This window comes from Ylistrum balloti, unplaced genomic scaffold (assembly GCF_031769215.1).
Source record: "Ylistrum balloti isolate Yb309-2 unplaced genomic scaffold, AGI_CSIRO_Ybal_v1 Utg370766, whole genome shotgun sequence".
In the NCBI taxonomy this organism is placed as follows: Eukaryota; Metazoa; Mollusca; class Bivalvia; order Pectinida; family Pectinidae; genus Ylistrum; species Ylistrum balloti.
In genome coordinates, this window is record NW_026782449.1 from 359,544 (window position 1) to 387,345 (window position 27,802).

General features: G+C 37.6%; 2 protein-coding genes across 2 annotated transcripts in view; both read left to right on the top strand.

Annotated features, from left to right (window-relative positions):
• The window catches only part of LOC132558176 (nuclear pore complex protein Nup205-like), a 39,102-nt gene extending 23,113 nt beyond the window's left edge, over positions 1–15,989 (top strand). The window contains exons 24-41 of the mRNA XM_060222709.1: positions 813–956; positions 1,448–1,549; positions 2,257–2,504; positions 4,702–4,893; positions 5,074–5,341; positions 8,391–8,483; positions 8,698–8,855; positions 9,274–9,462; positions 10,123–10,238; positions 10,430–10,577; positions 10,969–11,101; positions 11,425–11,679; positions 12,326–12,406; positions 12,624–12,790; positions 13,170–13,284; positions 13,965–14,099; positions 14,522–14,691; positions 15,145–15,989. Coding sequence (XP_060078692.1) covers positions 813–956; positions 1,448–1,549; positions 2,257–2,504; positions 4,702–4,893; positions 5,074–5,341; positions 8,391–8,483; positions 8,698–8,855; positions 9,274–9,462; positions 10,123–10,238; positions 10,430–10,577; positions 10,969–11,101; positions 11,425–11,679; positions 12,326–12,406; positions 12,624–12,790; positions 13,170–13,284; positions 13,965–14,099; positions 14,522–14,691; positions 15,145–15,234 — 2,804 coding nt within the window. The 3' untranslated portion in view covers positions 15,235–15,989. The remainder of the gene's footprint in view (positions 1–812; positions 957–1,447; positions 1,550–2,256; positions 2,505–4,701; positions 4,894–5,073; positions 5,342–8,390; positions 8,484–8,697; positions 8,856–9,273; positions 9,463–10,122; positions 10,239–10,429; positions 10,578–10,968; positions 11,102–11,424; positions 11,680–12,325; positions 12,407–12,623; positions 12,791–13,169; positions 13,285–13,964; positions 14,100–14,521; positions 14,692–15,144) is intronic.
• Positions 15,990–19,985: 3,996 nt separating this feature from the next.
• On the top strand, positions 19,986–27,163 carry LOC132558185 (sulfotransferase 4A1-like). The gene is made up of 6 exons (XM_060222716.1): positions 19,986–20,501; positions 21,112–21,323; positions 22,341–22,470; positions 24,160–24,254; positions 24,576–24,759; positions 25,117–27,163. The coding sequence occupies exons 1-6, from the start codon at positions 20,015–20,017 to the stop codon at positions 25,260–25,262; spliced, it is 1,254 nt and encodes a 417-aa protein (XP_060078699.1). The 5' UTR covers positions 19,986–20,014; the 3' UTR covers positions 25,263–27,163.
• Positions 27,164–27,802: the final 639 nt, after the last annotated feature.

Sequence of the window (27,802 nt, forward strand, 5' to 3'; positions counted from 1 at the left end):
TTCATAACCCCGGGCCATCTGTTTCTCTCTGGAAAGGGGTTGAAATTCACTATAGATTATGTAGGATGTTGCTTTTTGCTATATTTTGTTTATATTCAGTTGCAAATTATTCCAGCTTGAAATGAGGGAAGCAATTTTAATAGATGGACATACCCATTCAAAAACTTGGGTTTGAAATTTCAATGTTTTTGTTATTGAGATAGAGATATATGATTCAAAGTGGTTTTTTTTTTTTTTTTTTTTTTGCACATAAACCTGTAGAATTAAGCAAAAAAAAAACACAAATCAAAGATGAGCTGGAATCAAACACCTTCAGAAAGACTGAAAGTTGAAACAGAAGTAGATCATATGTACTGTTATTTTGACATATTGCCATATATGTATACTGACAACAGACTTTCAGTGAAATAGTAATGAATGACAGATGACCAATGAGGCTCCTGTTAATCTAGGCTTAAAGTATTGGGAATATTTACTTTAACTGTGTAAGTGTTATTTTCAGGTTTGTGTACAATCAATAGGAAGTACTCCCTATTTATTCTGTGTCAGTGTTATTTTCAGGTTTGTGTACAATCAATAGGAAGTACTCCCTATTTATTCTGTGTCAGTGTTATTTTCAGGTTTGTGTACAATCAATAGGAAGTACTCCCTATTTATTCTGTGTAAGTGTTATTTTCAGGTTTGTGTACAATCAATAGGAAGTACTCCCTATTTATTCTGTGTAAGTGTTATTTTCAGGTTTGGACATAGTTTATTGGGAGTTCTTATCTTCTTGACATTGAATTTAATTTTGTGTTTCTTGTTCTGTGAAGCCCACCCAGTTACCAGCCATCAGGCTTGGCTCCTTAAGACAGTGGCTGTAGAACTCAGGATGACATCTCTAAACCGACAGCGCTCTCACACACAGCGCCTGATGAGGCTCTTATTGGACGACAATCAGGACGACCAGGGTAAAGGTATTTACATGTTTGTCGTCTTTTTGACTGGCACGACCTTGACATCAAAATCAAGGTGTTAACTACTTATCTCATGCAGTATCATGATTATTACTCCAATATCATCATCTACCATACAGAAGAGATAAAAATTCATTTGTTTTTTGAGTCTTTTTAAGAGGTGTTGTATAGGGATCATGGTTTTAGTGTCAAGGTCAGAACATAAGTTACCTTGTCGTAACACTTCAAGTTTGTAGCAGTCTAACTCAGATACTTATTTGTTGAAGTGTTTAGTTGGGATAATTGTAAGGTCAAAAGGTCAAGGTCACCATTACTGGTATCCTTTCCTGTTACCTTAAGGTGCCTTTATACTGAAAGAACTTGTTTCTGTGAGGTTTGGTTATAGAATTGTGAATGACAAAATAATGATTTGTCAAAATACATCATTATTAGGACAATCTTTTATTCTGATATTTAAAACAGTTATAATTATTGTGTTGTATTGTACACAGGTCTTAATGCCGGTGGTGTAGAGGAGACAGATGCCTTGTATGATAGATTTGGAGACACCTCGATGTATCTGTCTTCTTTCTCACAGAACAAACAACTTCGTGGTAAGTTTTTCTAAGAAGAAATTTAAAAGATGAAAATTATGCAGGCATTAATTAATATTTAACAGTACAGACACTGATGGAGAAATTGTTTAGTAAACAGTATGTGACAATAGGCCCTATATCTGTGCATAGACATTCTGTGAAGGCACCCAAACCAAATGAGTTTGATATTTGCTATTTTAGGGTTTTACAACTACATTAATTAGATAAAGGATTACCTGTTTATTATTCATTTGGAAAAATTATTATTATTAAATGTTTCACCGATGATCTTGATCAATTTCCTTCTGTTGCCTGTTATATCAACAAACTTTGGTCAACATAATGGTTAGCACTTCCTAAAATCTGCCTCCATTATCTGTTACTGGTATATCAAACATCAACAGTAGTGGTCACTATATCGTAAGAAAGGGTGTGGCTTATATTGCGGTGAGGCTTATATCAATCAATTAAAAAAATTGGTTAAAATTGGCTCTGCGGCTTATATACTAGTGTGGTTTATAACCCAGAAAAAACTTTCAAAAATCTGCATTTGATAGAATTCGCAAAGAACCCTCAAATACCCTATATCTTATGTGAGTCCCAGGTTCGTACATTCATCGAAATTTGAGGGTCCCAGAGAAAACCCTGATATTTCATTATGTACCATTCCTTATTAAAGATGAAAAGTCATTCTAAAACTACTGTTTGTGATTGTTATGTTACAGGTAAACAGACCAGACGAAAATTGTTGTGTCTCCTAGATACTGTAGACTTTACACAACACTACCCAACACCTCTGTCTCTCGAGTTCTTTGAGCCAGCCATGATTGAGAAAGTAATTCGCTCCACTGAGAATGTGGGCGAGCATGGAGTTGTCTGTTCTAATATCAACCAACTGCATCAGGTCCTCACAAACGAATTAAACAACGTCCAGGGAACCGTCATGGCTGCTCAGAGACATCGAATCTTGGAGGTAAGTCTCGGAGGAAATTGTCAGAAATGTTTATTGGGCATTGCTTTTCAAATAACTTAGGATTGTATGTTTTTCTGTCCCTAAAAAATTTCAGGGGAGCAGTCGCCACCTTGTTTCTTTTTTATTTCATTTTTTTATTAGCGAATAATACTGATATTTAGAACCTTAATCGTTGATATGATGAAGTTCGAAGTTTATCACGTTTTATAGTGTCATATGTCATAACCATGTCATTTTGCCTGCGAGGGGCCGCAGTAGCTCCATTGGTAAGAGTATTGGCCTAAATAACCTCTGATGAAAATACAAGGTATATGGTTTGGTGCTCCATTCTCTAGTTAGTCAGTCTTTCACAGAAAACTGAGAAACAGACAGGTAGTTGATGACATGGTTGTCTTCGTATGAGACACTTTACCCTCATTGCTCTGAATGTGATGGGCATTCTGTTTGTTATACAGTAAGGTAGCCAGCCGCTGCCAATAGGTGACCCTGCCTCAGTATCACCCTTGCTGTTCCTAGGGTCATAAACTCTGCAAAATAATAACTTATTATACATAGTTCTGTACCACTGGTATGTCATTCATTGTTCTGTTCTGTCCTATATCCTACAAAGTAACTTATTATACATAGTTCTGTACCACTGGTATGTCATTCATTGTTCTGTTCTGTCCTATATCCTACAAAGTAACTTATTATACATAGTTCTGTACCACTGGTATGTCATTCATTGTTCTGTTCTGTCCTATATCCTACAAAGTAACTTATTATACATAGTTCTGTACCAGTGGTATGTCATTCATTGTTCTGTTCTGTCCTATATCCTACAAAGTAACTTATTATACATAGTTCTGTACCACTGGTATGTCATTCATTGTTCTGTTCTGTCCTATATCCTACAAAGTAACTTATTATACATAGTTCTGTACCACTGGTATGTCATTCATTGTTCTGTTCTGTCCTATATCCTACAAAGTAACTTATTATACATAGTTCTGTACCAGTGGTATGTCATTCATTGTTCTGTTCTGTCCTATATCCTACAAAGTAACTTATTATACATAGTTCTGTACCACTGGTATGTCATTCATTGTTCTGTTCTGTCCTATATCCTACAAAGTAACTTATTATACATAGTTCTGTACCACTGGTATGTCATTCATTGTTCTGTTCTGTCCTATATCCTACAAAGTAACTTATTATACATAGTTCTGTACCAGTGGTATGTCATTCATTGTTCTGTTCTGTCCTATATCCTACAAAGTAACTTATTATACATAGTTCTGTACCACTGGTATGTCATTCATTGTTCTGTTCTGTCATATATCCTACAAAGTAACTTATTATACATAGTTCTGTACCAGTGGTATGTCATTCATTGTTCTGTTCTGTCATATATCCTACAAAGTAACTTATTATACATAGTTCTGTACCAGTGGTATGTCATTCATTGTTCTGTTCTGTCCTATATCCTACAAAGTAACTTATTATACATAGTTCTGTACCCCTGGTATGTCATTCATTGTTCTGTTCTGTCCTATATCCTACAAAGTAACTTATTATACATAGTTCTGTACCCCTGGTATGTCATTCATTGTTCTGTTCTGTCATATATCCTACAAAGTAACTTATTATACATAGTTCTGTACCACTGGTATGTCATTCATTGTTCTGTTCTGTCATATATCCTACAAAGTAACTTATTATACATAGTTCTGTACCACTGGTATGTCATTCATTGTTCTGTTCTGTCATATATCCTACAAAGTAACTTATTATACATAGTTCTGTACCCCTGGTATGTCATTCATTGTTCTGTTCTGTCCTATATCCTACAAAGTAACTTATTATACATAGTTCTGTACCAGTGGTATGTCATTCATTGTTCTGTTCTGTCCTATATCCTACAAAGTAACTTATTATACATAGTTCTGTACCACTGGTATGTCATTCATTGTTGTGTTGCCTGCAGAGCTGGTGGACACTTAGGGATCACATTGTCACATCCAATTTCTGGGTGACCGTGACACTTTATGCAGGCGACACATACAGCTCCGAGGAACTCTTGTTCTGTTTTTTATTTATTACCATAATTCCTGTAATTGTGACTCTACTGTTGTGCCAAACACTTTCATCTTTTGGAGGATAAATGAAGCATGATTTTGACATCATAGTGTCACTTTGGGACAATGATTGTTTGTAGGAGGTACAGGGGATACTGAGGAATGTTGTGGACAGAAATGAAGTTCGTGTGAACCTGAAGGTGAAGCAGCAGTCTTTTGAGGCTTGGCGACAGGTGGCTGAGATCCTACTGACATCTTGTCCCGAGGACCTGCTGCCCCGTGACACTCGTCAGGCGATTTTGTTCGAGCTGCTACAGGATCTTCTACAAAAAGTATTGTATCGTGTTAGCAGAGAAATATTTCTGTGTTGTTGAAATCATTTAATAATTTTGTGATGGCTCAAAATTAAAATCCTGTAATAAAAGTTAATTTTCCACCCGATACAGTGAAGTTAATGTTTGAATGACTTATTTCTTGGTTTTACTTATGATGCATTGTTAATGGTATTACAGGTTGCTGATGAGGCTGCCTTGACAGAGTTGACATCACCAGTTGCTGGTGTAATTCTCACACTTATGGCAAACCTTCGTCAGTGTTTCTCTGTGGAGCAAACAACGTCAGATGGTGACAGATACACACGTTACCCCTCTCAGCTCCAGGATAACAGTACCACCCTTGGTCAATCCGTGGCCTGGGGCGAGGGCTCCGGATCTAGGACACTGTTTGCCACATCTCTACAGCTTGTCCTCAAAGGCCTTATAGAACACATTCTCAGATCAAGTAAGCCCTACAGCTGTCCCTCAAATGCCTTATAGTACACATTCTCAGATAAAGTAAGCCCTAGAGCTGTTCCTCAATGGCCTTATAGAACACATTCTCAGATCAAGTAAACCCTACAGCTGTTCCTTAAAAGCCTTATAGAACACATTCTTAGATCAGGTAAGCCCTACAGCTGTTCCTCAAAGGCCTTATAGAACACATTCTTAGATCAGGTAAGCCCTACAGCTGTTCCTCAAAGGCCTTATAGAACACATTCTCAGATCAAGTAAGCCCTACAGCTGTTCCTCAAAGGCCTTATAGAGCATATTCTCAGATCAAGTAAGCCCTACAGCTGTTCTTCATGGGCCTTAAAGAACACATTCTCAGATCAAGTAAGGCCTACAGCTGTTTCTCATAGGCCTTATAGAGCATATTCTCAGATCAAGTAAGCCCTAGAGCTATTCCTCAAAGGCCTTATAGAACACATTCTCAGATCAAGTAAGCCCTACAGCTGTTCCTCATTGGCCTTATAGAACACATTCTCAGATCAAGTAAGCCCTAGAGCTATTCCTCAAAGGCCTTATAGAACACATTCTCAGATCAAGTAAGCCCTACAGCTTTTCCTTAAAGGCCTTATAGAACACATTCTCAGATCAAGTAAGCCCTACAGCTGTTCCTCAAAGGCCTTGCAGAACACATCCATGAATCAATTTAGCTTATGCTGTAAACAGGCTTTCTTTTGCCTGCAATATAGTGTTGCAAATTTCAAAAATCAAAGCAAAGTCACAAAAAATAATTATCGCAAATTTTTCTATAGATAAAGAACATTGATTTTTGGGTCATCTGATCATATCTCAGATTTATTGCATTTTTATAATTAATATTTATCACTTGCAGGCAGTTTGAGGAATTTGTATTTGGTAGATGTAACACTCTAGGTGGGGTGGGGAGGTAGATCTGTAATCATGTTTGGATTCACTGTGTAACCATTAAACAAAGCCATGCAAGCTGTTAAGTACCTGTCATTGACCTTCACATTGCTGTGTAAACAATAACCTGAGACACCTCATGAATTTTAAAGTTAATGAGACTGAGTTATTATGCTCCCCAAAAAATATTTAGGCAGTGAACAGTTGCTGTTTTATTAGTACATCTGTCTTTCCATCCATCCTTTTGTCTCTGGCACATAACTTTGCCCAAAGTTTAGCAATGATAATTTAACTTTGTGTATACATTGGTCATACTAAAACAGGGTGCAGTGTACCAAATTCAGAGTTCGCAATCCCATAGTTACAGAATGATTTCACTTAGTTTGTGTCTGATGCATAACTTTCCTTGGATTTAAACTGGGAAAATGAACTTGGTGTAGACATTAGTCATGATATACAGTGAACCGAATTCAGGGCCAGCAACTTCTTCAGTATAGAATGATCAACAGATCATTATTGCACCAGGTCCTTAAGTATTTTGCCGTATGTTCACCTGTTGTGGCCAAATTAGCAATGAGATACTGAATTTTACAGGGTTTAAATGAAGACCATGCACTTTGAATTCTACAATGTTGACTCTAAATTCACTAAAGCAAATCACTGCTAAAATCATGAAAGTGGGTGGCCATGAAAGTTGATGTATAGTAGGAAGTTCTGGAAGACCTCTTAGAAAACATCCACAGATCTAGTAAGCCCTACATCTGTGCTTCAAAGCCCTCATAGAACACATCCACTGATGAAGTAAGCCCTACATCTGTTCCTCAAAGCCCTCATAGAACACATCCACAGATCTAGTAAGCCCAACATCTGTTCTTCAAAGCCCTCATAGAACACATCCACAGATCTAGTAAGTCCTACATCTGTTCCTCAAAGCCCTCATAGAACACATCTACAGATCTAGTAAGCCCTACATCTGTTCCTCAAAGCCCTCATAGAACACATCCACTGATGAAGTAAGCCCTACATCTGTTCTTCAAAGCCCTCATAGAACGCATCCACTGATGAAGTAAGCCTTACATCTGTTCTTGAAAGGCCCCATAGAACACATCCACTGATGAAATAAGCCCTACATCTGTTCCTCTAAGCCCTCATAGAACACATCTACAGATCTAGTAAGCCCTACATCTGTTCTTCAAAGTCCTCATAGAACACATCCACTGATGAAGTAAGCCCTACATCTGTTCCTCAAAGCCCTCATAGAACATACCCCAGACCAAAAATGCCCTACATCTGTTCCTCAAAGCCTTCATAGAGTATTTTCATTTATAAGGTACAAAAATTACAGCTTTCTTGTATGTTGTTCTCTCTGTACTTTGGCTGGGTAGAACTAGTTTGTGTAGTACCAGTTTCTCTGTTATTACAGGTGGAGGGTTACAGAGAGTGAGGGCCAACTTGTATGTTGTTCTCTCTGTACTTTGGCTGGGTAGAACTAGTTTGTGTAGTACCAGTTTCTCTGTTATTACAGGTGGAGGGTTACAGAGAGTGAGGGCCAACTTGTATGTTGTTCTCTCTATACTTTGGCTGGGTAGAACTAGTTTGTGTAGTACCAGTTTCTCTGTTATTACAGGTGGAGGGTTACAGAGAGTGAGGGCCAACTTGTATGTTGTTCTCTCTGTACTTTGGCTAGGTAGAACTAGTTTGTGTAGTACCAGTTTCTCTGTTATTACAGGTGGAGGGTTACAGAGAGTGAGGGCCAACTTGTATGTTGTTCTCTCTATACTTTGGCTGGGTAGAACTAGTTTGTGTAGTACCAGTTTCTCTATCTGTTATTACAGGTGGAGGGTTACAGAGAGTGAGGGCCAACTTGTATGTTGTTCTCTCTATACTTTGGCTGGGTAGAACTAGTTTGTGTAGTACCAGTTTCTCTGTTATTACAGGTGGAGGGTTACAGAGAGTGAGGGCCAACTTGTATGTTGTTCTCTCTATACTTTGGCTGGGTAGAACTAGTTTGTGTAGTACCAGTTTCTCTGTTATTACAGGTGGAGGGTTACAGAGAGTGAGGGCCAACTTGTATGTTGTTCTCTCTGTACTTTGGCTGGGTAGAACTAGTTTGTGTAGTACCAGTTTCTCTGTTATTACAGGTGGAGGGTTACAGAGAGTGAGAGCCAACTTGTATGGATCATTGCTGTATTATCTACAGATCGCACAGAAACCAAAGACTACCACCAACCCAGGTCAGTGAAAACAAGAAACAATTTGTCTGGTTTAAAGTTGATTCAGGTTACCTGCTTAAAATTGTATCTAAACCTGTTTGTACCACAATGAAACTTGTTTAAGTATTAGCTCAGTAATGATGTCAGCACTTGAAAGAAAATCTGGATCAATATGTATAATTCATGTATACAGAATTGTACATTGTCACTGAGGTAGTATGACTCTGTTCTCTAGACAAGGACCAGGATGGAGTGGGAGGGAGAATCTTGGCTGCATCAGACTCGGAGTATGACCAGCTAGTGAAAGAGAACGTGACCACCATCTTATCATACGGGGACAATTTTATGGAGACTGTGTGTCGAGATGCCTGTGATGGCCATGATGTTGGTCGGGTATGTAATGTTGATTCATTTTTATGGTATTCATGAGAAAGAGAATAAATAATTACTATAACAATTTTATTATCCATATTGTGTATCTAAGGGTTGCCTGAGACAACTGTATCTAAGGGTTGCTTGTGACAACTGTATCTAAGGGCTGCCTGTGACAACTGTATCTAAGGGTTGCCTGTGACAACTGTATCTAAGGGTTGCCTGTGACAACTGTATCTAAGGGTTGCCTGTGACAACTGTATCTAAGGGTTGCCTGTGACAACTGTATCTAAGGGTTGCCTGAGACAACTGTATCTAAGGGTTGCCTCTGACATAACAATTTATGTTAGAATTGCCTGGAACATGCTGTGTTTTAAGGTTGTTTGAGACATAGTGTATTTAAGAGTTGTCTGTGACATTGCATGCTTGATATTGTCAGATGTTAGCGCTGTCTGTGATGGATACGATTCTGTCCATGGATAAGTTCCAACAGTGGCTGACATTCCTATCCTCTAAAGGCTACCTCCAACACCTGGTGGACAGTATACTGCACGACGATGAACAACTACAGACACTCTTGTCCCAGAACCCAGAACTTCGCATCCTCTACATCTATGAGTCTAAAATGGTATGTACAGTTACACGCTCTTGTCCCAAAAGTCCTTACTTCCCATCTACTATATCTATGAGTCGAAAATTGGAAGGTACAATTTTGCACTCTTGTCCCAGAACCTGGAACTTTACATTCTCTGATTCTGGAATTTCATATCTTCTCTAAATCTGTGAGTCCAAAAAGTTTGGTACAGTTATAGAAAATCATTATTCAGTAATTCTATATCACATATTATCATTTGTGTACATCTAATAACTGGTTGTTAATCTGTTGCCAAGGTATTCTTGCTTGATAAATGGACAGTAGATTTATTGAGTGACAGAGGGTGGTGATCACTACTACTGTAAGAAGATTTTGATTAGAAATTGTGTGATTTAAACTTTTTTTGACTGCAGTAGGTTATATAGGTATTTAAAGTATTTATATTAGTAATGTAGATATCTAATGGCATTGACACTTATATATATGTTATATATGTACTGTTTCAGGGCCTGCTGACTAGAGTCCTATATATGTTATATATGTACTGTTTCAGGGCCTGCTGACTTGAGTCCTGTTTATGTTATTGTGTACTGTTTCAGGGCCTGCTGACTAGTGTTGTATATATGTTATATGTGTACTGTTTCAGGGCCTGCTGACTTGAGTCCTGTATATGTTATATATGTACTGTTTCAGGGCCTGCTGACAAGGGTCGCAGAATCCACTACTGGAGCTCATACTATCCTTCGATGTGGCCTCATGCAGCGTCTGGCTGGTTGTTCTTTCTTTGACATGCGACCAGAGCTGGAAAGGTAAGATTTTCGTAGACAGAGATGTTAACCTGTGGAAGTCTACCCCAGTCGATTACATCATATAGAACTGAAGTGAGCAGGAACAGATGGTTTTTATGGTACTAGATATATTTCCTAATAAACAAGAGAGTCTTTTAAATATCCTCTATGTTGTGTATAGATTTGATGATCACACACTTAATTCTACTCAGGTCACGTGATACCCAGGGATTTCTGGAGTCGGAAGAGTTCATCCCTAGTCCAATGGCACGATATCAACATGTACTGTTTGCCAGTCTGAAGCTGTGTCTGGCTCTACTCACCTCTCTTGGTATAGAAAACCAGGATGCTGGAAACCAGGTATGTTAGAATTTGTTATTTCAAAATTATTTGGACTGTGCTTGTCAAGAAAATCACTTAGTTTGTGTTAGAAAATGTTATCACAAAATGGCAACTGTTGATCTGTTAAATTGATTGAGAACATACAGGACTTATGGTTGTTGGTTGTCTCAGGTACAAAGTTCATAATTCTCTTCCTAAAAAAAAAAAGAAAAAAAGTAAGTGAAACATAACGCTGGAGGGTAATTGTAATATTCATCACATCATTTCTTGTATCATTGACCCAAGAGTAAAGCCGAGCAACCTGTACAGAACTTTGTATGTATCGTGTTGTTCTTGTTAAATCCTTAATCAGCAGGGTATGTATTCCCTTCCAGTACATGTTATATACCCTAGGTTTGGTCCATTACAGGTGCTGCAGTTTATATTTGCCCATGGGGATGTGTTCCACAATATATTGAGGGATCGTCAGCCATCACTAAATTTGTCTGCTCTGCGGGAGCTTGCTCTGACAACAGCTGTCATTGCCAGGGCCAACTATAGAGGTTTGTTTTGTACACAGCACCTGACTGTGATTACTGACATGTAACTGGTAAAATAGAAAATCATTTGTTAATATATATTACATAACAGTGATTCACACCATCAGTACCATAAAGGGAAATTCAGTAGTTACCGTGGATGGTTATACAGTGGGATTAAAACAGTTTTCATTGAAATGAGTCGCTTCATTTGAGTTTTATCAGGTGTCCCTATGTTAATATTACTACATGTATAAGCCTTTGCTTCAGTTGTCGGGTCTGTTTGGCTTACTTTGAGACAAGTCCAGCCATGTAAATAAGGTCGCTTCTGTTCAACTGTGCTCTAGGCATTCCTGATGCCGAGTTTGATGACATTGAGACAGCAGCAATTGAATTCAGAGGTCACAAAACACGGATTGAACGACAGATGTTAGCACTTGTTCCCAAGTACTGTCTATCAGAGAAACTCACCAAACAGCTTCGCAATCTTGAGAGTCAACAGTTACAGGAAGGTCGTGACCTTAAGGCTGAGGTCACGCTAGCCTATCAGGAGGTCGCAGCCAACGTTACATCATTTTGTAGAGCTGTAATATCTACATCAGGTAATGTATGAAACGACATGGCTAATGTCATGCTCACTGATAATATGTAAACCCAGTATCTGTAAGAGTGGTGTGACTAGTATATACAACAGGTCATATTCACAGTAACTATACTCTGGCTTCACATACTATTGGAGATATATACAGTTAACTCCTCCTCTATGTGTCTTTGAGATGTCACAATTATTGTTGATTCATGAGGTTACAGTAAATATAGCCTACTTCTTTTCTGACACCTATTGACATCATGTTTGTTTTACTTACCAGTAAGGTATGGTCATATGTAGGACTTGGCTAATGAAATGTTAAATTAACAATTATAATGAATATAGAATAGTTATACTTAACTTCATTTGTGTAACAAGCATACTATTCATTTGTTTAAATTGTGAAATCTGCTGCTTTATGTCAAGTTGTTTACATTGACAACAAAATGGCAGTCTCATTTTCTACATTTCTACAAGAAAATGAAATGAAATTGATTTATCATCAAAATAGAACTAGAATATGTAAGTTTTAATGAGAAGAGCACTGACAGCCAGGTGCTTGGAAAAACATCATATAAATGAGTTAAGCCTGTTTTACTAAAACTTTTTATTAGAAATCTATATCTAACAATACTCATTGGGTTCTGATCTGTTTTCAGGTTATTGCTCGCAGTTTTGTCGTGTGATTTTTGGTCCAAGTTTAGAGGAAGCATTGGCTCGAGACATCAGAAACACAGAGGGTAGGAAATCTTCTTTATCTAAATAAAGATATTTGTGATCAATCCTGATGTTATGATGGACAAGAAAAATTTCATGATTCTATCACATAACTTTCTCAGATTTGATATCAAGCTTACTTAAACATTTATATTTTATTAACAAAACAATATTTTTACTTGCATGGAATAGCTGAAAAATTCTTCTGTAAATGTAAATTAAGTGGACATGTTCTTTCAGAGTTTTCTCTGTCGTCGATGACTCCAGCCCACATACCTAATCTGGGCATTATTGTCTATCAGCTGCGTCAGTGTGCTGGACGCTTCATGTCTGTATACGACACGCATCAACAACATTTCCGTAAACTACAAAGTCTTGCTGACCTCAGCACAGATGACCTGAAGGAAGTAAGTGGATACTTGGTAGTTGAGACTGTGAAAGAAACTTGGTAATTTAGACTGTGAGAGAAACTTGGTCATTTAGACTGTGAGAGAAACTTATCTCATTTGGTGTATTGTTCTGACGAACTTGTTTTATAAGTAGTTTATAACATACCCTGTCAGTGTGTCAGAGATGGAAATCATTTTATAAGTAGTTTATAACATACCCTGTCAGTGTGTCAGAGATAGAAATCATTTTATAAGTAGTTTATAACATACCCTGTCAGTGTGTCAGAGATAGAAATCATTTTATAAGTAGTTTATAACATACCCTGTCAGTGTGTCAGAGATAGAAATCATTTTATAAGTAGTTTATAACATTTTTCTGTTATAGTCTTCCTTATAGTTTTCAGGTGTTCCTGCTACAGAGAAAATGCCTTCACATCAGCGACAGCACCTGGCACATCGACGCCTTGCACAGATTGTCCACTACAAAGGTGGTGAACTTAAACACCTGGCATGTATCCTTTCCTAATCTGTTTGACTTATTGTTGTATTCTCTGTGTATACACAGGTAAACATGAGAACAAGTTAGTATTTCTGTGACCATTGTCTCTCTGACAACTCTGAAGAATGTCAGTACCATGAACATACATACCTGTACCTGCTTTCTCTGTAACAGTTCTCTGTGATGTAGGATATCTGAATATACATACCTGTACCTGCTTTCTCTGTAACAGTTCTCTGTGATGTAGGATATCTGAATATACATACCTGTACCTGCTTTCTCTGTAACAGTTCTCTGTGATGTAGGATATCTGAATATACATACCTGTACCTGCTTTCTCTGTAACAGTTCTCTGTGATGTAGGATATCTGAACATACATACCTGTACCTGCTTTCTCTGTAACAGTTCTCTGTGATGTAGGATATCTGAACATACACACCTGTACCTGCTTTCTCTGTAGCAGTTCTCTGTGATGTAGGATATCTGAACATTCATACCTGTACCTGCTTTCTCTGTAACAGTTCTCTGTGATGTAGGATATCTGAACATACACACCTGTACCTGCTTTCTCTGTAACAGTTCTCTGTGATGTAGGATATCTGTATTTGTTTGGTACAGTCAGAATGTTCAGGTGTCTAATTTTGAACTACCTGCTACTGAAATGATCTGATGTTCCTTAACTTTGTGTGTAGATATTATAGAGAACTGTATATTCATACTGTGGCGCCATCTAGAGTATTACCTGTTACATTGTGTACCTATAGACCAACAGCCAACACTTTATCAGTCCCAGGTGAAACGACAGCAACAGATGCGTCGCCTACAAGGTATTGACAGTTGTTTAATTTAAAGTGTTTGATTTATCAGAAGTTATTTTTAAGATGATATACATATGACAATATTACATTAAAATCAGAAAGTCTTTTTGAAACACAATTTCGCATGGGATTTATTTTTGCCTGAATACACACGAAGAATCAATCAGGAATTCCAATTCCTCATGATAATTTGTATGAAAATAACTCCTGATAACATCCATGCTGATTCTGTTACCAATATCAGAGTCTACATATTCACGAAATCTTCTATTCACGAATATGTCTGAAGAAGTTCACAAAATAAAGCATTCACAAACTCTTAGTGATTTACAACAAATCTAAAGCCATGATTTGGAATGTGACTGGGAATTCAGAATTATCCTGAAGTATATTTTTACTTGCCACATTTTAACCACTTGTTTCTGATGCAGACATGACAGGTACAAGCAGCACATTCTACGAATCTGATGTGGGGGCGACATTCTCTGAGGGAGATGAGCTGACCCGGGGCGTGACAAGGGAGGAACTAGCTACACTTAAACAAACGGCAGCGTCTGCCATTACAGAGTCCTTACTAAAAAAACTGTCAGAAATTAATCAGGTAGGAGACAACACAATGAATGTTTGGTGACGGACTAGATCTGTTCTGGAAATCACGTACTCTATCATACATTTATAGTCTATTTGTAAAAACATTTATAGGAAATACACAGAGTGAATAACTCACTATTTCTTACTTTACTTTTTTAAACAATTTCTTGTGTTTTGTTTTATTTCATTTTCATTATTTTTCTTTCTCTCTCTCTCACTTATCAAATAATTAAGTGCCATGATCTGTTTTAGAAGATCACTTATCAAACAATTAAGTGCCATGATCTGTTTTAGAAGATCACTTATCAAACAATTAAGTGCCATGATCTGTTTTAGAAGATCACTTATCAAACAATTAAGTGCCATGATCTGTTTTAGAAGATAATTTTATTTTTGTGATCTTCATGTTTTTTGGATAGGTTTGGATTCAGGTTAAAGCTAACCATTTTTCTATTTGTTTCAGAGTTTCTGTAAGAATAGGTCCCATTATGGATTTGTGGAGGCGTTAATTAGACGGACCAAACGGTTACTGAGGCTCCACACGGGCAGCTGATATGGCCCAGGAAAATCTGTTAAGACAATTTATCATTGTGGGAAGTGAATTGTGGTAGAACTTAATGTGAAAATCATGTTGTATCTGCGTTCAAAATGACTGGCATGAAATATAATACAAAGATGAACAAAAACAGCAGAATGTCGCGCATGTGGGGAAGACAGAGTGCGGAGATTCTAGATCATCACTCTCTAAACAAAAAGGAATCAATATGTGTACTTTATTTGTTAAATAAAACATATTTTTGTATGATATTGATTAGAGAAAACATGACATTACATATTCATGTTAATAAAAACATTATCAACGTTTAATTTATTTTCAACCAAGCTCTTCATTAATATGACAGAAATAATGAGACTGACATTTTGAGAATTGGTTTACAGGAAAACAGAGTCTTTATTCCATCATTAAAAAACGTCAATTAAACCTTGACTTAGAGGGTCCAGTAAGTAATAATGACAACAGTGTACCTATATCACCGTGACTTGGAGGGTCCAGTAAGTAATAATGACAACAGTGTACCTATATCACCGTGACTTGTAGGGTTCAGTAAGTAATAATGACAACAGTGTACCTATATCCAACAGTGTACCTATATCACCGTGACTTGGAGGGTCCAGTAAGTAATAATGACAACAGTCTATTAGTACATATAGATATAAAGATTACTTAGGCAATCAGCAGCAACAACAAAATAAACATCAGCATTGTTTGTATCTATTTATATAAATTGTGATTGCTATCCAATAAATCCTGACCAATCAGCTGTCTGAAAATGGTTGCTGTTTTTTTGAAGTGTGAAATTGAGGCTACAATAGTAATCTTTGTTCCATGAAAGGCCTTCCTATCAAATTTGATAGAATTCAGATATTTATTTTTTTTCAACCAATCAATAACCTGCATTTGGCGGCCATTTTGTATGAAAAGTCAACTAAATATTCATTTACTGTCACATTATCAGTTCTGCCAAGTTTCAGTATGTTTTATGACATACAGCAAATGGCCCTGCCATCACCACAAAAAAAGAAAGAAAGGTAACTAGACATTGACCTACTGGTGTATGTGAACTATGACCAGAATCCCTACAGTAGTCCTAGATTGGCTGGAGACACAGGCAACAGAAAAACAATGGGTAAGGAACAGGGCAATAAATCCCTGTGACTTTGTCTGGGATGACTGAATAAAAAAATATCAAAATTCTCTAACAGTAGACTCTAATCGGAGAAATTTCTTCGAGAGATGCCCTTTTTCAATTATAGTTTATTACGAATCTACCCTGTTATCGTTGTAATAACACCCTCAAGGAGATTTAATTTGTATATCCGCAACCTTGGTTTTTGAATATACGATAAAGGTATAACAGGTGAACAGAGAACGGATACATTCTTGTAATTAACGGGGCCGGGCACATTTTCCACCAGTCAATTATTACACCTGACACCGTTACGTATGCATTGAACTATTTCGCAGGTATGTCGCCTCAATTGAAAGCTTCGCATGTACGGAGGCATCTCCTATCTTGTTGCGATGCACTCGAACTAAAAAAAGATTACTATTGGGGTTTTTTTTTCGAGATTTCCACGAGAGTCACAAAACTGAAGGAGTAAGCGCTATAGAATCTTTCTCGTCATGTTACAAAATGACACGATATCCCCGTTTTGATGATTTTGGTTGACATTGCATGGTTGTATTCTTCAAGAACGGCAAGTTTCACTGTATGTAACATACAGAACTGAATCGGTAATTTCAGATTCCGGAAAAAAAATCCGAAGAAGAAATTTATTTAAAGGTTCCTCAGACCTTTGAAATTGCCAAAACACATTTGTGCTCAAAAGTTGATGGGGTCAGCAACGGGGTAACTAGGGTTATTACTTGCAGGAGCGGCATGAAGTAAACAACAATCATCAATAGATATTCCCGGTGTCGGCTTCAACCGTTTTCCCTAGTTATAATAAGCTGCTATTGTAAGGACAATTTACCGCAGGCATCATTCTTCCAGACTGGGCAATTCTATGAGGCGATGTTGCACAGCCTGTATCAATGCCCAATTTGTGATTTTCCTTCCATGGGGGTGCCGTCTTTAAACATACAATAGAAACTGTAAAATGAAATTTAGCCACATTTTGTAAATTGCAATTTTAACAAACTCGGAGAAATATATACGTGTTATATACCAAACTCGGAGACATATATACGTGTTATATAACAAACTCGGAGACATATATAGGTGTTATATAACAAACTCGGAGACATATATACGTGTTATATACCAAACTCGGAGACATAATCGTGTTATATAACAAACTCGCAGACATATATACGTGTTATATAACAAACTCGGAGACATATATATCTTACAATCAGCTCGTGTATCTTCCATAGCTCTTATGTTCCTTACATAATAAGTCAAACCAATGAAGGATACTGCTGTGTAATTCCGCTATGGGGTCTTCCATTCATTCTCTGTCACCACCGCGATATGTTCCAAATGCCTTGTATTCTGTCTTACATCAATTTAGAATTAGATACAGTAGTATCTAGCAATGAATTGCACTGCACCATACAGCTGTTTCCTCCTTCTCTGACTCATTAGTGATGTTACATTATACAGCTGTTTCCTCCTTCTCTGACTCATCAGTGATGTTACATCATACAGCTGTTTCCTCCTTCTCTGACTCATCAGTGATGTTACATCATACAGCTGTTTCCTCCTTCTCTGACTCATCAGTGATGTTACATCATACAGCTGTTTCTTCCTTCTCTGACTCATCAGTGATGCTGCATCATACTGCTGTTTCCTCCTTCTCTGACTCATCAGTGATGTTACATCATACAGCTGTTTCGTCCTTCTCTGACTCATCGGTGATGTTACATCATACAGCTGTTTTCTCCTTCTCCGACTCATCAGTGATGTTACATCATACAGCTGTTTCCTCCTTCTCTGACTCATCAGTGATGTTACATCATACAACTGTTTCGTCCTTCTAGGACTCATTAGTAATGCTACATCATACAGCTGTTTCATCCTTCTAGGACTCGTCAGTGATGTTACATCATACAACTGTTTCGTCCTTCTCGGACTCGTCAGTGATGCTACATCATACAACTGTTTCGTCCTTCTCGGACTCGTCAGTGATGCTACATCATACAACTGTTTCGTCCTTCTAGGACTCGTCAGTGATGCTACATCATACAGCTGTTTCGTCCTTCTAGGACTCGTCAGTGATGCTACATCATACAGCTGTTTCGTCTTTCTAGGACTCGTCAGTGATGCTACATCATACAGCGGTTTCGTCCTTCTAGGACTCAGCAGTGATGTTACATCATACAACTGTTTCGTCCTTCTCGGACTCGTCAGTGATGCTACATCATACAACTGTTTCGTCCTTCTAGGACTCGTCAGTGATGCTACATCATACAGCTGTTTCGTCCTTCTAGGACTCGTCAGTGATGCTACATCATACAGCTGTTTCGTCTTTCTAGGACTCGTTCTAGGACTCGTCAGTGATGCTACATCATACAGCTGTTTCGTCTTTCTAGGACTCGTCAGTGATGCTACATCATACAGCGGTTTCGTCCTTCTAGGACTCAGCAGTGATGTTACATCATACAACTGTTTCGTCCTTCTCGGACTCGTCAGTGATGCTACATCATACAACTGTTTCGTCCTTCTAGGACTCGTCAGTGATGCTACATCATACAGCTGTTTCGTCCTTCTAGGACTCGTCAGTGATGCTACATCATACAGCTGTTTCGTCTTTCTAGGACTCGTCAGTGATGCTACATCATACAGCGGTTTCGTCCTTCTAGGACTCAGCAGTGATGCCGATAAGTATCTAAATTGTAAAGACCGAAAAAAAATACCATGAAAATTGGACGAAATGAATGCGATAAAACAGATGTGATGAGATGTAATAGCCCCAAGATTTGAGAAATTCCATAATGTTCTATAAGTACAATGTTCTTTTATTCTTCATTCACACACACACACATATATATAGTACAAGATGTATATAATTTCATACCTTGATACTGAACGATTTCGTTCGATACCTTATCACTATTCTAATAAATGGAGGTCTGGAATGCAGGTTACGGTGACGAGGGAATAGTACTTTATTTGTTATCGTTATCAGATCAAAAGACGCACGAAGGTATCACATTTGATATTACCGCTTTCAGCTTATCAAAACTAGGCACAAAGACTTTGAAATGTCGTTTAGTTTCACTTACAGATATATTAAGGACGTCTTGTCTTTATATAAAAAGAAATCTAATGACCAGTTCCATTGTACATACCCACCTGAATTGGAAATCAAGGACACGACAGCCTTTTATACATCAGCCACTTATCTCCTAAAATGTAACCAACATTGACAACTGTCCATCAAGCTGTATGGTAAGCTTGATGGTTTCAACTTCTCTATTGGGATTTTATTTTCATTTCGGGACTGCGTCCCCAACCTATGATGTTTACATCATACGGTCGCAGTTGATTCGATATTCAATTACCTCTTCCTTTTATCACGATTTACATGCAAGAAGTCGTTAATTGACGGACAAGCTTAAAACACATGGTTTCAAAAAGACTTAGCTATTTTTCACGTGAACGTTCTGTGTCCGTAAAAACGGACTTGGTCTGGTTAAACTATTAAAATTGTTTCGGAACTCTTTTGTGCAGAAATATCACAATAGTTATACTTCCGCTTTTGTCGGCAACGCGTGAAGTATCGAAACATGTGATGGTAGTTTTTTAAGAACAACACTAGGCACAGAGATGAATAATTTTACGGTAATGAAATGTTTAAATATTTCTAAAACTGTCATTTTTAGGAACAGCCGAATTCCGTTCATTTTAACACCTTTGGCATATCGATGTCCTCGACTTCAAGTTCGGTGTTTACATTTCTCTTCATGTCAAAGTCATCTTCGTGTTAGAGTTTGTCAACGAAAAGAAATAGTGAGATATTGCAGTTCAGGCGGGAATCAAAATATACCCAAAGAGAAAATCTTGTATTTTGTTTATTTGTCCTTTGTGATGGGAGGATGCCTTTTCATTGCCATAATTTTTCGAGAGTTGGGCGAGTCCAAACAGCGATGGAAAGGGATTGAGCGAATAAAAGACGATCTACAGACAGGTCGACCACAGATGATCAAATACAAGGACACTGTTTTACCGATGTTTGTAGAGAAAATTCTGGACGACGTGGAAAACTTTGAGACTAACGAAAAAGACATTTGGGTGGTATCATTTCCACGGTCAGGTTGGTATTCTACTTCAGAATTTGAAATGAGGTAACTTTGCCTTTTTATTGTCCGGTGCCAAATTCAATTAGGCTACTGCAAAAAAATATAAGGAAAAAATTCTCGAATACAAATATTTGACTATGTAATTTTCATCACAGGGCATTGTAGGATATGCCAAATGGCATTGAGCATAAAATTGCACAGTCGACGTGGCCTATATCATTGAGTAGCTATAATATTTCTTGTACATTGATTAGATAGCTGATGTATAGATTTATACATTGTACTTCAGTTTGTTAAGACAAAGCAAATAAATTGATGTAGCTGTGGTATTGATAAATTAGTTATTGTTTACAACATAATCACAGACTTGAAAATCTCATTTTTTTCATTTTAAACTACAAAGTGGTTGTTAATCCCATTTTATTTTCTCATATGATTCAGCCCTTTGTTTCTTGATTCTTGATATAGTGCCAGATAATACATTGTTACTGAAGTGTGTTGCTTCGTACATGAGTAATTACATGACACATTGATAGATTACAAGTCTGAACCACACATGTACTCGCAGTATAGATTATCTGTGAATATGGCATGTTACTTGGGAATTTTGAATGTTTTTGTCAGGTACAACATTATTACAAGAGATGGTGGACCTGGTAAATTCTGAGGGAGATTTTGTTCGTGTCCAAACGATGCCACTAGAGGAAAGATTCCCATATTTTGAATATTCCTATCCTGGCATCAAAAGTATTCAGAAGATGGAATCGCCTCGTCTAATCAAGTCACACCTACCTCTTAGTCTTCTGCCAAAGAGTGTTAGAGAGGGCAAGGCAAAGGTATGCAGTCAGGGTTACTGTAAAAGAATGTTAGAGAGGGCAAGGCAAAGGTATGCAGTCAGGGTTACTGTAAGAGAATGCTAGAGAGGGCAAGGCAAAGGTATGCAGTCAGGGTTACTGTAAAAGAATGTTAGAGAGGGCAAGGCAATGGTATGCAGTCAGGGTTACTGTAAAAGAATGTTAGAGAGGGCAAGGCAAAGGTATGCAGTCAAGGTTACTGTGAAAAAGTGTTAAATAGTGTAAAGCAAAGAAAAGCTAAGGGACCTTGTCAAGGTCACCACCAAAGAGTGTGAGAGGGGTTAGGTCAAATGTGCATGGTTAAGGGTCCTGTCAAAGTGCATGAGAGAGGATGAGATATTTGGTAAAGACTACCTCTAAGGGGGTAAATAAATAATAGATATAATCTTTATTTATTTTACAACAATTACAAAGCAAGTTTTTCCAACTTATATAAATCACTCTTGTTGGCTTGGATGGAAGCACACGAGGGGTCTTAGTGTGGGAGAAAACCAGAGTACCCGGGAAAACCCCACGAAGTAGGGCAGGTGACCCCATACATTTTCACGTCCATTCCGGGAATCGAACCCCAGATGGCTAGGTGAAAGGCGAGTGCGTTACCGCCGCACCACCCGACCATCCCTAAGGGAGTGTTAAAGAGCAATGCAGAAGTACATAGTAAAGGTCAAAGAATGTGAGAAAGAGTGATGCAAAGGTATTAAGCCAGAATCATTTGTTGAAAGGCAACAACACAACTGAGAGAAAAGTTATTTTTGTTTAAAACATAAAAGTATTGGAACCTGTGCTGTTAGAGCAGGTCATTATTTCTATAAGTTGAATGCATTACCTCAAAGATAAGGTCAGGACAAGTCAGAAGAAAATAACAAATCAGGGTTATAGCTGAGCAATTGGAGCTAAATCAGGCCTATATGGTCATTTCATGGCCAGAATAACTATCATGGTCAAATTTTACTTGGAATACTGATTGGAATTCTCATTCTTGTGTTTGTGTCCTTACAGATAATATATGTTGCCAGAAATCCAAAAGACACCTGTGTATCATACTTCCACTTCGTACAGCTCCTTAAACCCACATTTAGGTTCAATGGCAACTTTAATGATTTCTTCAACAGATTCATCAATAACAAAGGTAAGATGAAGGCCTTTTGGTTATGGTGGCCATTTATAGATCATGGTGATGAAGGTCTTTTGGTTATGGTGGCTGTTTATTTATCATGATGATTAAGGCCTTTGGTTATGGTGTCCGTTTATAGATCATGGTGATGAAGGCCTTTGGTTATGGTGGTCGTTTATAGGTCATGGTGATGAAGGCCTTTGGTTATGGTGTCTGTTTATAGATCATGGTGATGAAGGTCTTTTGGTTATGGTGGCTGTTTATTTATCATGATGATGAAGGCCTTTGGTTATGGTGTCCGTTTATAGATCATGGTGATGAAGGCCTTTGGTTATGGTGGTCGTTTATAGGTCATGGTGATGAAGGCCTTTGGTTATGGTGTCTGTTTATAGATCATGGTGATGAAGGTCTTTTGGTTATGGTGGCTGTTTATTTATCATGATGATGAAGGCCTTTGGTTATGGTGTCCGTTTATAGATCATGGTGATGAAGGCCTTTGGTTATGGTGGTCGTTTATAGGTCATGGTGATGAAGGCCTTTGGTTATGGTGTCTGTTTATAGATCATGGTCATGAAGGTCTTTTGGTTATGGTGGCTGTTTATAGATCATGGTCATGAAGGTCTTTTGGTTATGGTGGTCGTTTATAGATCATGATGATGAAGGCCTTTGGTTATGGTGGCCGTTTATAGATCATGGTCATGAAGGTCTTTTGGTTATGGTGGCTGTTTATAGATCATGAAGGTCTTTTGGTTAGGGTGGTCGTTTATAGATCATGGTGATGAAGGCCTTTTGGTTATGGTGGTCGTTTATAGATCATGGTGATGAAGGTCTTTTGGTTATGGTGGTCGTTTATAGATCATGGTGATGAAGGCCTTTGGTTATGGTGGCCGTTTATAGATCATGGTGATGAAGGCCTTTGGTTATGGTGGCCGTTTATAGATCATGGTCATGAAGGCCTTTGGTTATGGTGTCTGTTTATAGATCATGAAGGTCTTTTGGTTATGATGGCCGTTTATAGATCATGGTGATGAAGGTCTTTTGGTTGTGGTGGTCGATTATTATCATGGTGATGAAGGTCTTTTGGTTATGGTAGCCATTTATAGATCATGAAGGTCTTTTTGTTATGGTGGTCGTTTATAGATCATGGTGATGAAGGTCTTTTGGTTATGGTGGTCGTTTATAGATCATGGTGATGAAGGTCTTTTGGTTATGGTGGTCGTTTATAGATCATGGTGATGAAGGCCTTTTGGTTATGGTGGTCATTTATAGATCATGGTGATGAAGGCCTTTTGGTTATATGGTTGTCGTTTATAGATCATGGTGATGAAGGTCTTTTGGTTATATGGTGGTCATTTATAGATCATGGTGATGAAGGCCTTTTGGTTATATGGTGGTCGTTTATAGATCATGGTGATGAAGGCCTTTTGGTTATGGTGGTCATTTATAGATCATGGTGATGAAGGCCTTTTGGTTATGGTGGTCGTTTATAGATCATGGTGATGAAGGCCTTTTGGTTATGGTGGCTGTTTATAGATCATGGTGATGAAGGCCTTTTGGTTATGATGGTCATTTATAGATCATGGTGATGAAGGCCTTTTGGTTATGGTGTCTATTTCATGGATCATGGTGATAATGGTTAGGAGTGTTGCGTTGTACTTAATTTAAGTATGATCACATAATCCTATACTTAAATATCTCCCACAGTTCCATATAGTCCCTGGTGGCGTCATGTGAAGGAATTTTGGGACATCAGAGATTCACCCAATGTTCTGTTTCTGAAATACGAGGACATTGTTGAGGTAGGTACCATGACATCGGAGCACTTATATGTAGTTTTTTTTACACAACACTTACTGTCAAGTGAATTTTGCACTTCTATGATATAATAAATACATCCATATGTAACAAGTAATTATGTAAGATGGTTCCTGGTATCTACTTTGTGTGGACCAATATTCCATGAAGTTTTGTACCCATAACCAAATTGTCAAAAATGTAGCATTGATTTCAAAAACCAATTTTGAATTGTAAAAAGAAAATGCATGAGTTCCGAAAATAAAGTTTTTTTAGATCAATAATGACATTTTAGGGATTGTACTGGCTGTTTTCTATCCCTACAGGACATGGGAGGTACTGTGATAACAATAGCAGAATTTCTGGGCAAGGACATTCACCCAATGGAGATAAAAATGATTGCTACACACTGTAGTTTTGATGTGATGAAAATTAACCCAAATCTGAATTTTTCATGGTGGAAGGAGGTGGGAATAGCTGATAAAAAAGGCCAGGATTTCATACGGAGAGGTAATATATATATTTACATTACAACAATGTCAGGATTTTGTGATACAGGCCAACACATTACTTGTTACCTCATTCTGGGATGGAGATCTTTAACTGAAAACTGTCAATGAGTTGGAATTTAATGAAAAATGTTTTGGTGACTAGGACAAAGATGGTAACTATCATTATTCTTATGAAAACAACAGATGTTCTTTATGTACAATTTGATTACAGTTATGTTTGTTTCATCTTGTATGTTACTGTGCAGACACTTGTCTGGTCTTTTGTGTAAGGAAAAAACATTACAGACAAATTCATGAGGACAATTTTGGTAGTCTTTCTCTAGTTAAATAGTTCCTTTTTTACTTTTTATTTTAGGTAAAATTGGTACATGGCGTGAGATGTTTAATGTAGATCAGAACCTAAAGATGGAGACGATGAAGTATTTAAAGTTGAATGAGTGCGGACTGAGATTTAATGAAGGAGAAGAGAAGCAGACAAATACAACAGACGAGAAATCCTAGCTAGGCATATCTTGTGAAAATTAAATGAATTTGTGTCACACAGAAACCAGGATATCTCAGTCAACAGATTAATCTATGATGAAAACAAAACACCTTCTCTCATATAGAATCTCTCATACATCTGTAAGCAATATTAATGTTGTACAGAGGACTTGTAGTGATCAGTATCAAGTATAGATTCCAATACTTGCTGGCAATGTTATCTAGAATACCCTACGTCTGGGTCTGGTGATGTCACTTATCATGTTACCATTTACACTGTTAATATTTTTTCCTGGAACAACTATCCTGGAAGTAACAGGGAGGTTAGTTAAGCTTTTGTATTATGGTTGGTGTAAAAAAAATACATATATTTGTAAAGTTGTTGACTTATATCTGATGGATAAGATGGGTCAGCTTTTACTTCTCCATGCAGGTTAAAAAGTCAAATACCAAATTTGTGCATTTGTTTGTGACCATGTGAGTGCAAACCAACAGGAATGGAATACCATAGTGCCAACACACAAGATATAACTGGAAAATTGAATTCAGAAGGCATCAGACATCATTGGGTTGAATTAGCCTATGGTTGAATTGCCGATTTTCGACTTTCTTTAGATAATTAACAAAAAAAAACGAGAGTATTTGCTCGGTATGTTGAGAATATGTACACAGATATGAAAAAAGTGAGAGAAACACTTTTTCATAAAAAAAATCCAAGATGGCTACTTCGCAAGTCCCCGTGGTTGAAGACATTGGCCGACAAATAGACAGAACAACAAACAAAACGTGTTCCTTATGGTTTTGGTTGGTTTTCGCATTTACGGGATTGTTCATAGCTACCGGCGATTGTATAATACCTATATTTATATGTTTGCTTAGTCACATGGTAACGGGGATCTTTCATATCGAGCCCCAAACATACTTTCGACATATGCACTCTGTTGCCGCATGGAAAACTATTTCAAGTTTTGTCGGAATTTCTTTACCTGTGGTTGTAATGGTCGAGGGTTTTCCAGCGTCCTGTAATACCCAAGGTAGTACAAGATACTGGAGATGTGCGCACACATTCCCATCGTTCTCTCTCCAACTGGGCACTGGCAGTAGTAGTCCTTTATTGGGGCCTCAACATCGGGTGAAACGGTGAACCGTATCCAAACGTTATATTTCGTTTGGCTTTTGTGTCGAGAATGTATTTTCTTTCAATTTACAACCACATTCAGGCGGCGATATGAGAACGTTCCACCACATGGAATTAGCTGATTTTTGGTACACATATGAAACAAGTAAAGCTCTATCCGATTTTCTGATGGAAATTTGCATCCAAAAACTATATAACTGGAGAAAATTGCAAATTTATGGCATTTTTCTTCATAATTGTGCGCGTTTTCATCCGTTATGAATAAATACGATGTTTTGGAAATATTTATCAAAAGAAATTTATACTATGTTGCGAATTACAATTTCGAGATAACCTTTTATTTACGAACTTATGTCTTTGATGCTGAGATTGACAACTTTATAAAAATACATTTTCACTGAAATTATGAAATCTGGGTGTCGGAGAGGTGTAAAATTATTTTTCGGAAAAGAAAAAACAGTTGTTGAGCTAGATAAGAAATTATATGGGGGCAAGCTCCTATGGAGAATTAACATTACTGGAAACAGGCCCTTTCACAAAAACCAAAGACAAGATCATTCTATCTCCCCTCAGTTTTATTATTTCTTCATCGGTTACATTACCTTTTTGTCTGCTGACAAGGACCCGTCTGTGCATCTCTTCTGAATATGAAAGCTCCACATTGCTTTGACTGACATTTGACAATCTTCTTATTGTTTATGTTTTATTTTATTTTTATACTCCTGTAAACAAGTAGAGAGAAGGTAGGTGTGGGCAGTTTTATAGGAGTCATATTGTCTCTGTCTGGAACTATGATTGTTACTTCTACATTGTAGATCATTTCTTTAAAACAAAAATGTAGGATTGAACTATCGTTTTCAAAAGTCAGCGTAAAGGTCCTTAACACACCTTGTGATATTCAGAAGGGGGCTCAAGTTGGGGAGTGAGGGGCCAAACAGAGTTTGCACCAATTTTTCCACTAAGCAAGCAATAATCACTCTAGCAGTATGTGGAAACGTATCCTTAAAAATTAAATGTGTTCTCTCCTGCAAAATTCAAGTAAACTTTATCCGAAATCTACCTAAGGCTTCTAGAGATATACTCCAAGGACTACCTCAGCAACTGGGAAACGTTGAAAGTGATGACGCTATTAACCAGACCAGGCTATTAACTACCACGTGGAAACAGATATACCTGTATATATAAAACCCATTAAAGTAAAAAATGATACATTGAAATTCATTTTACATTGATTTATCACTACTTACGTGCAAACATTAAAGCAGCATATCCTGAACGGGCTGTATCATAGAAATTCTATATGGTTTCAAGTATGGAATCTGAAGACGCACTGCGCCAATCACCAGTCATATTTATACTGACCGCTTGTTGACGCACTGCGCCAATCACCAGTCATATTTATACTGACTCTGCTTGTTGA

Excerpts from the sequence above, each read along its gene's own strand:
- LOC132558185 (XM_060222716.1), top strand. The coding sequence starts at position 20,015 with ATGAATAATTTTACGGTAATGAAATGTTTAAATATTTCTAAAACTGTC. Across the intron at positions 20,502-21,111 it reads GGTATCATTTCCACGGTCAG|GTACAACATTATTACAAGAG; the intron begins GTTGGTATTCTA and ends TGTTTTTGTCAG. Across the intron at positions 24,760-25,116 it reads CCAGGATTTCATACGGAGAG|GTAAAATTGGTACATGGCGT; the intron begins GTAATATATATA and ends TTTTTATTTTAG.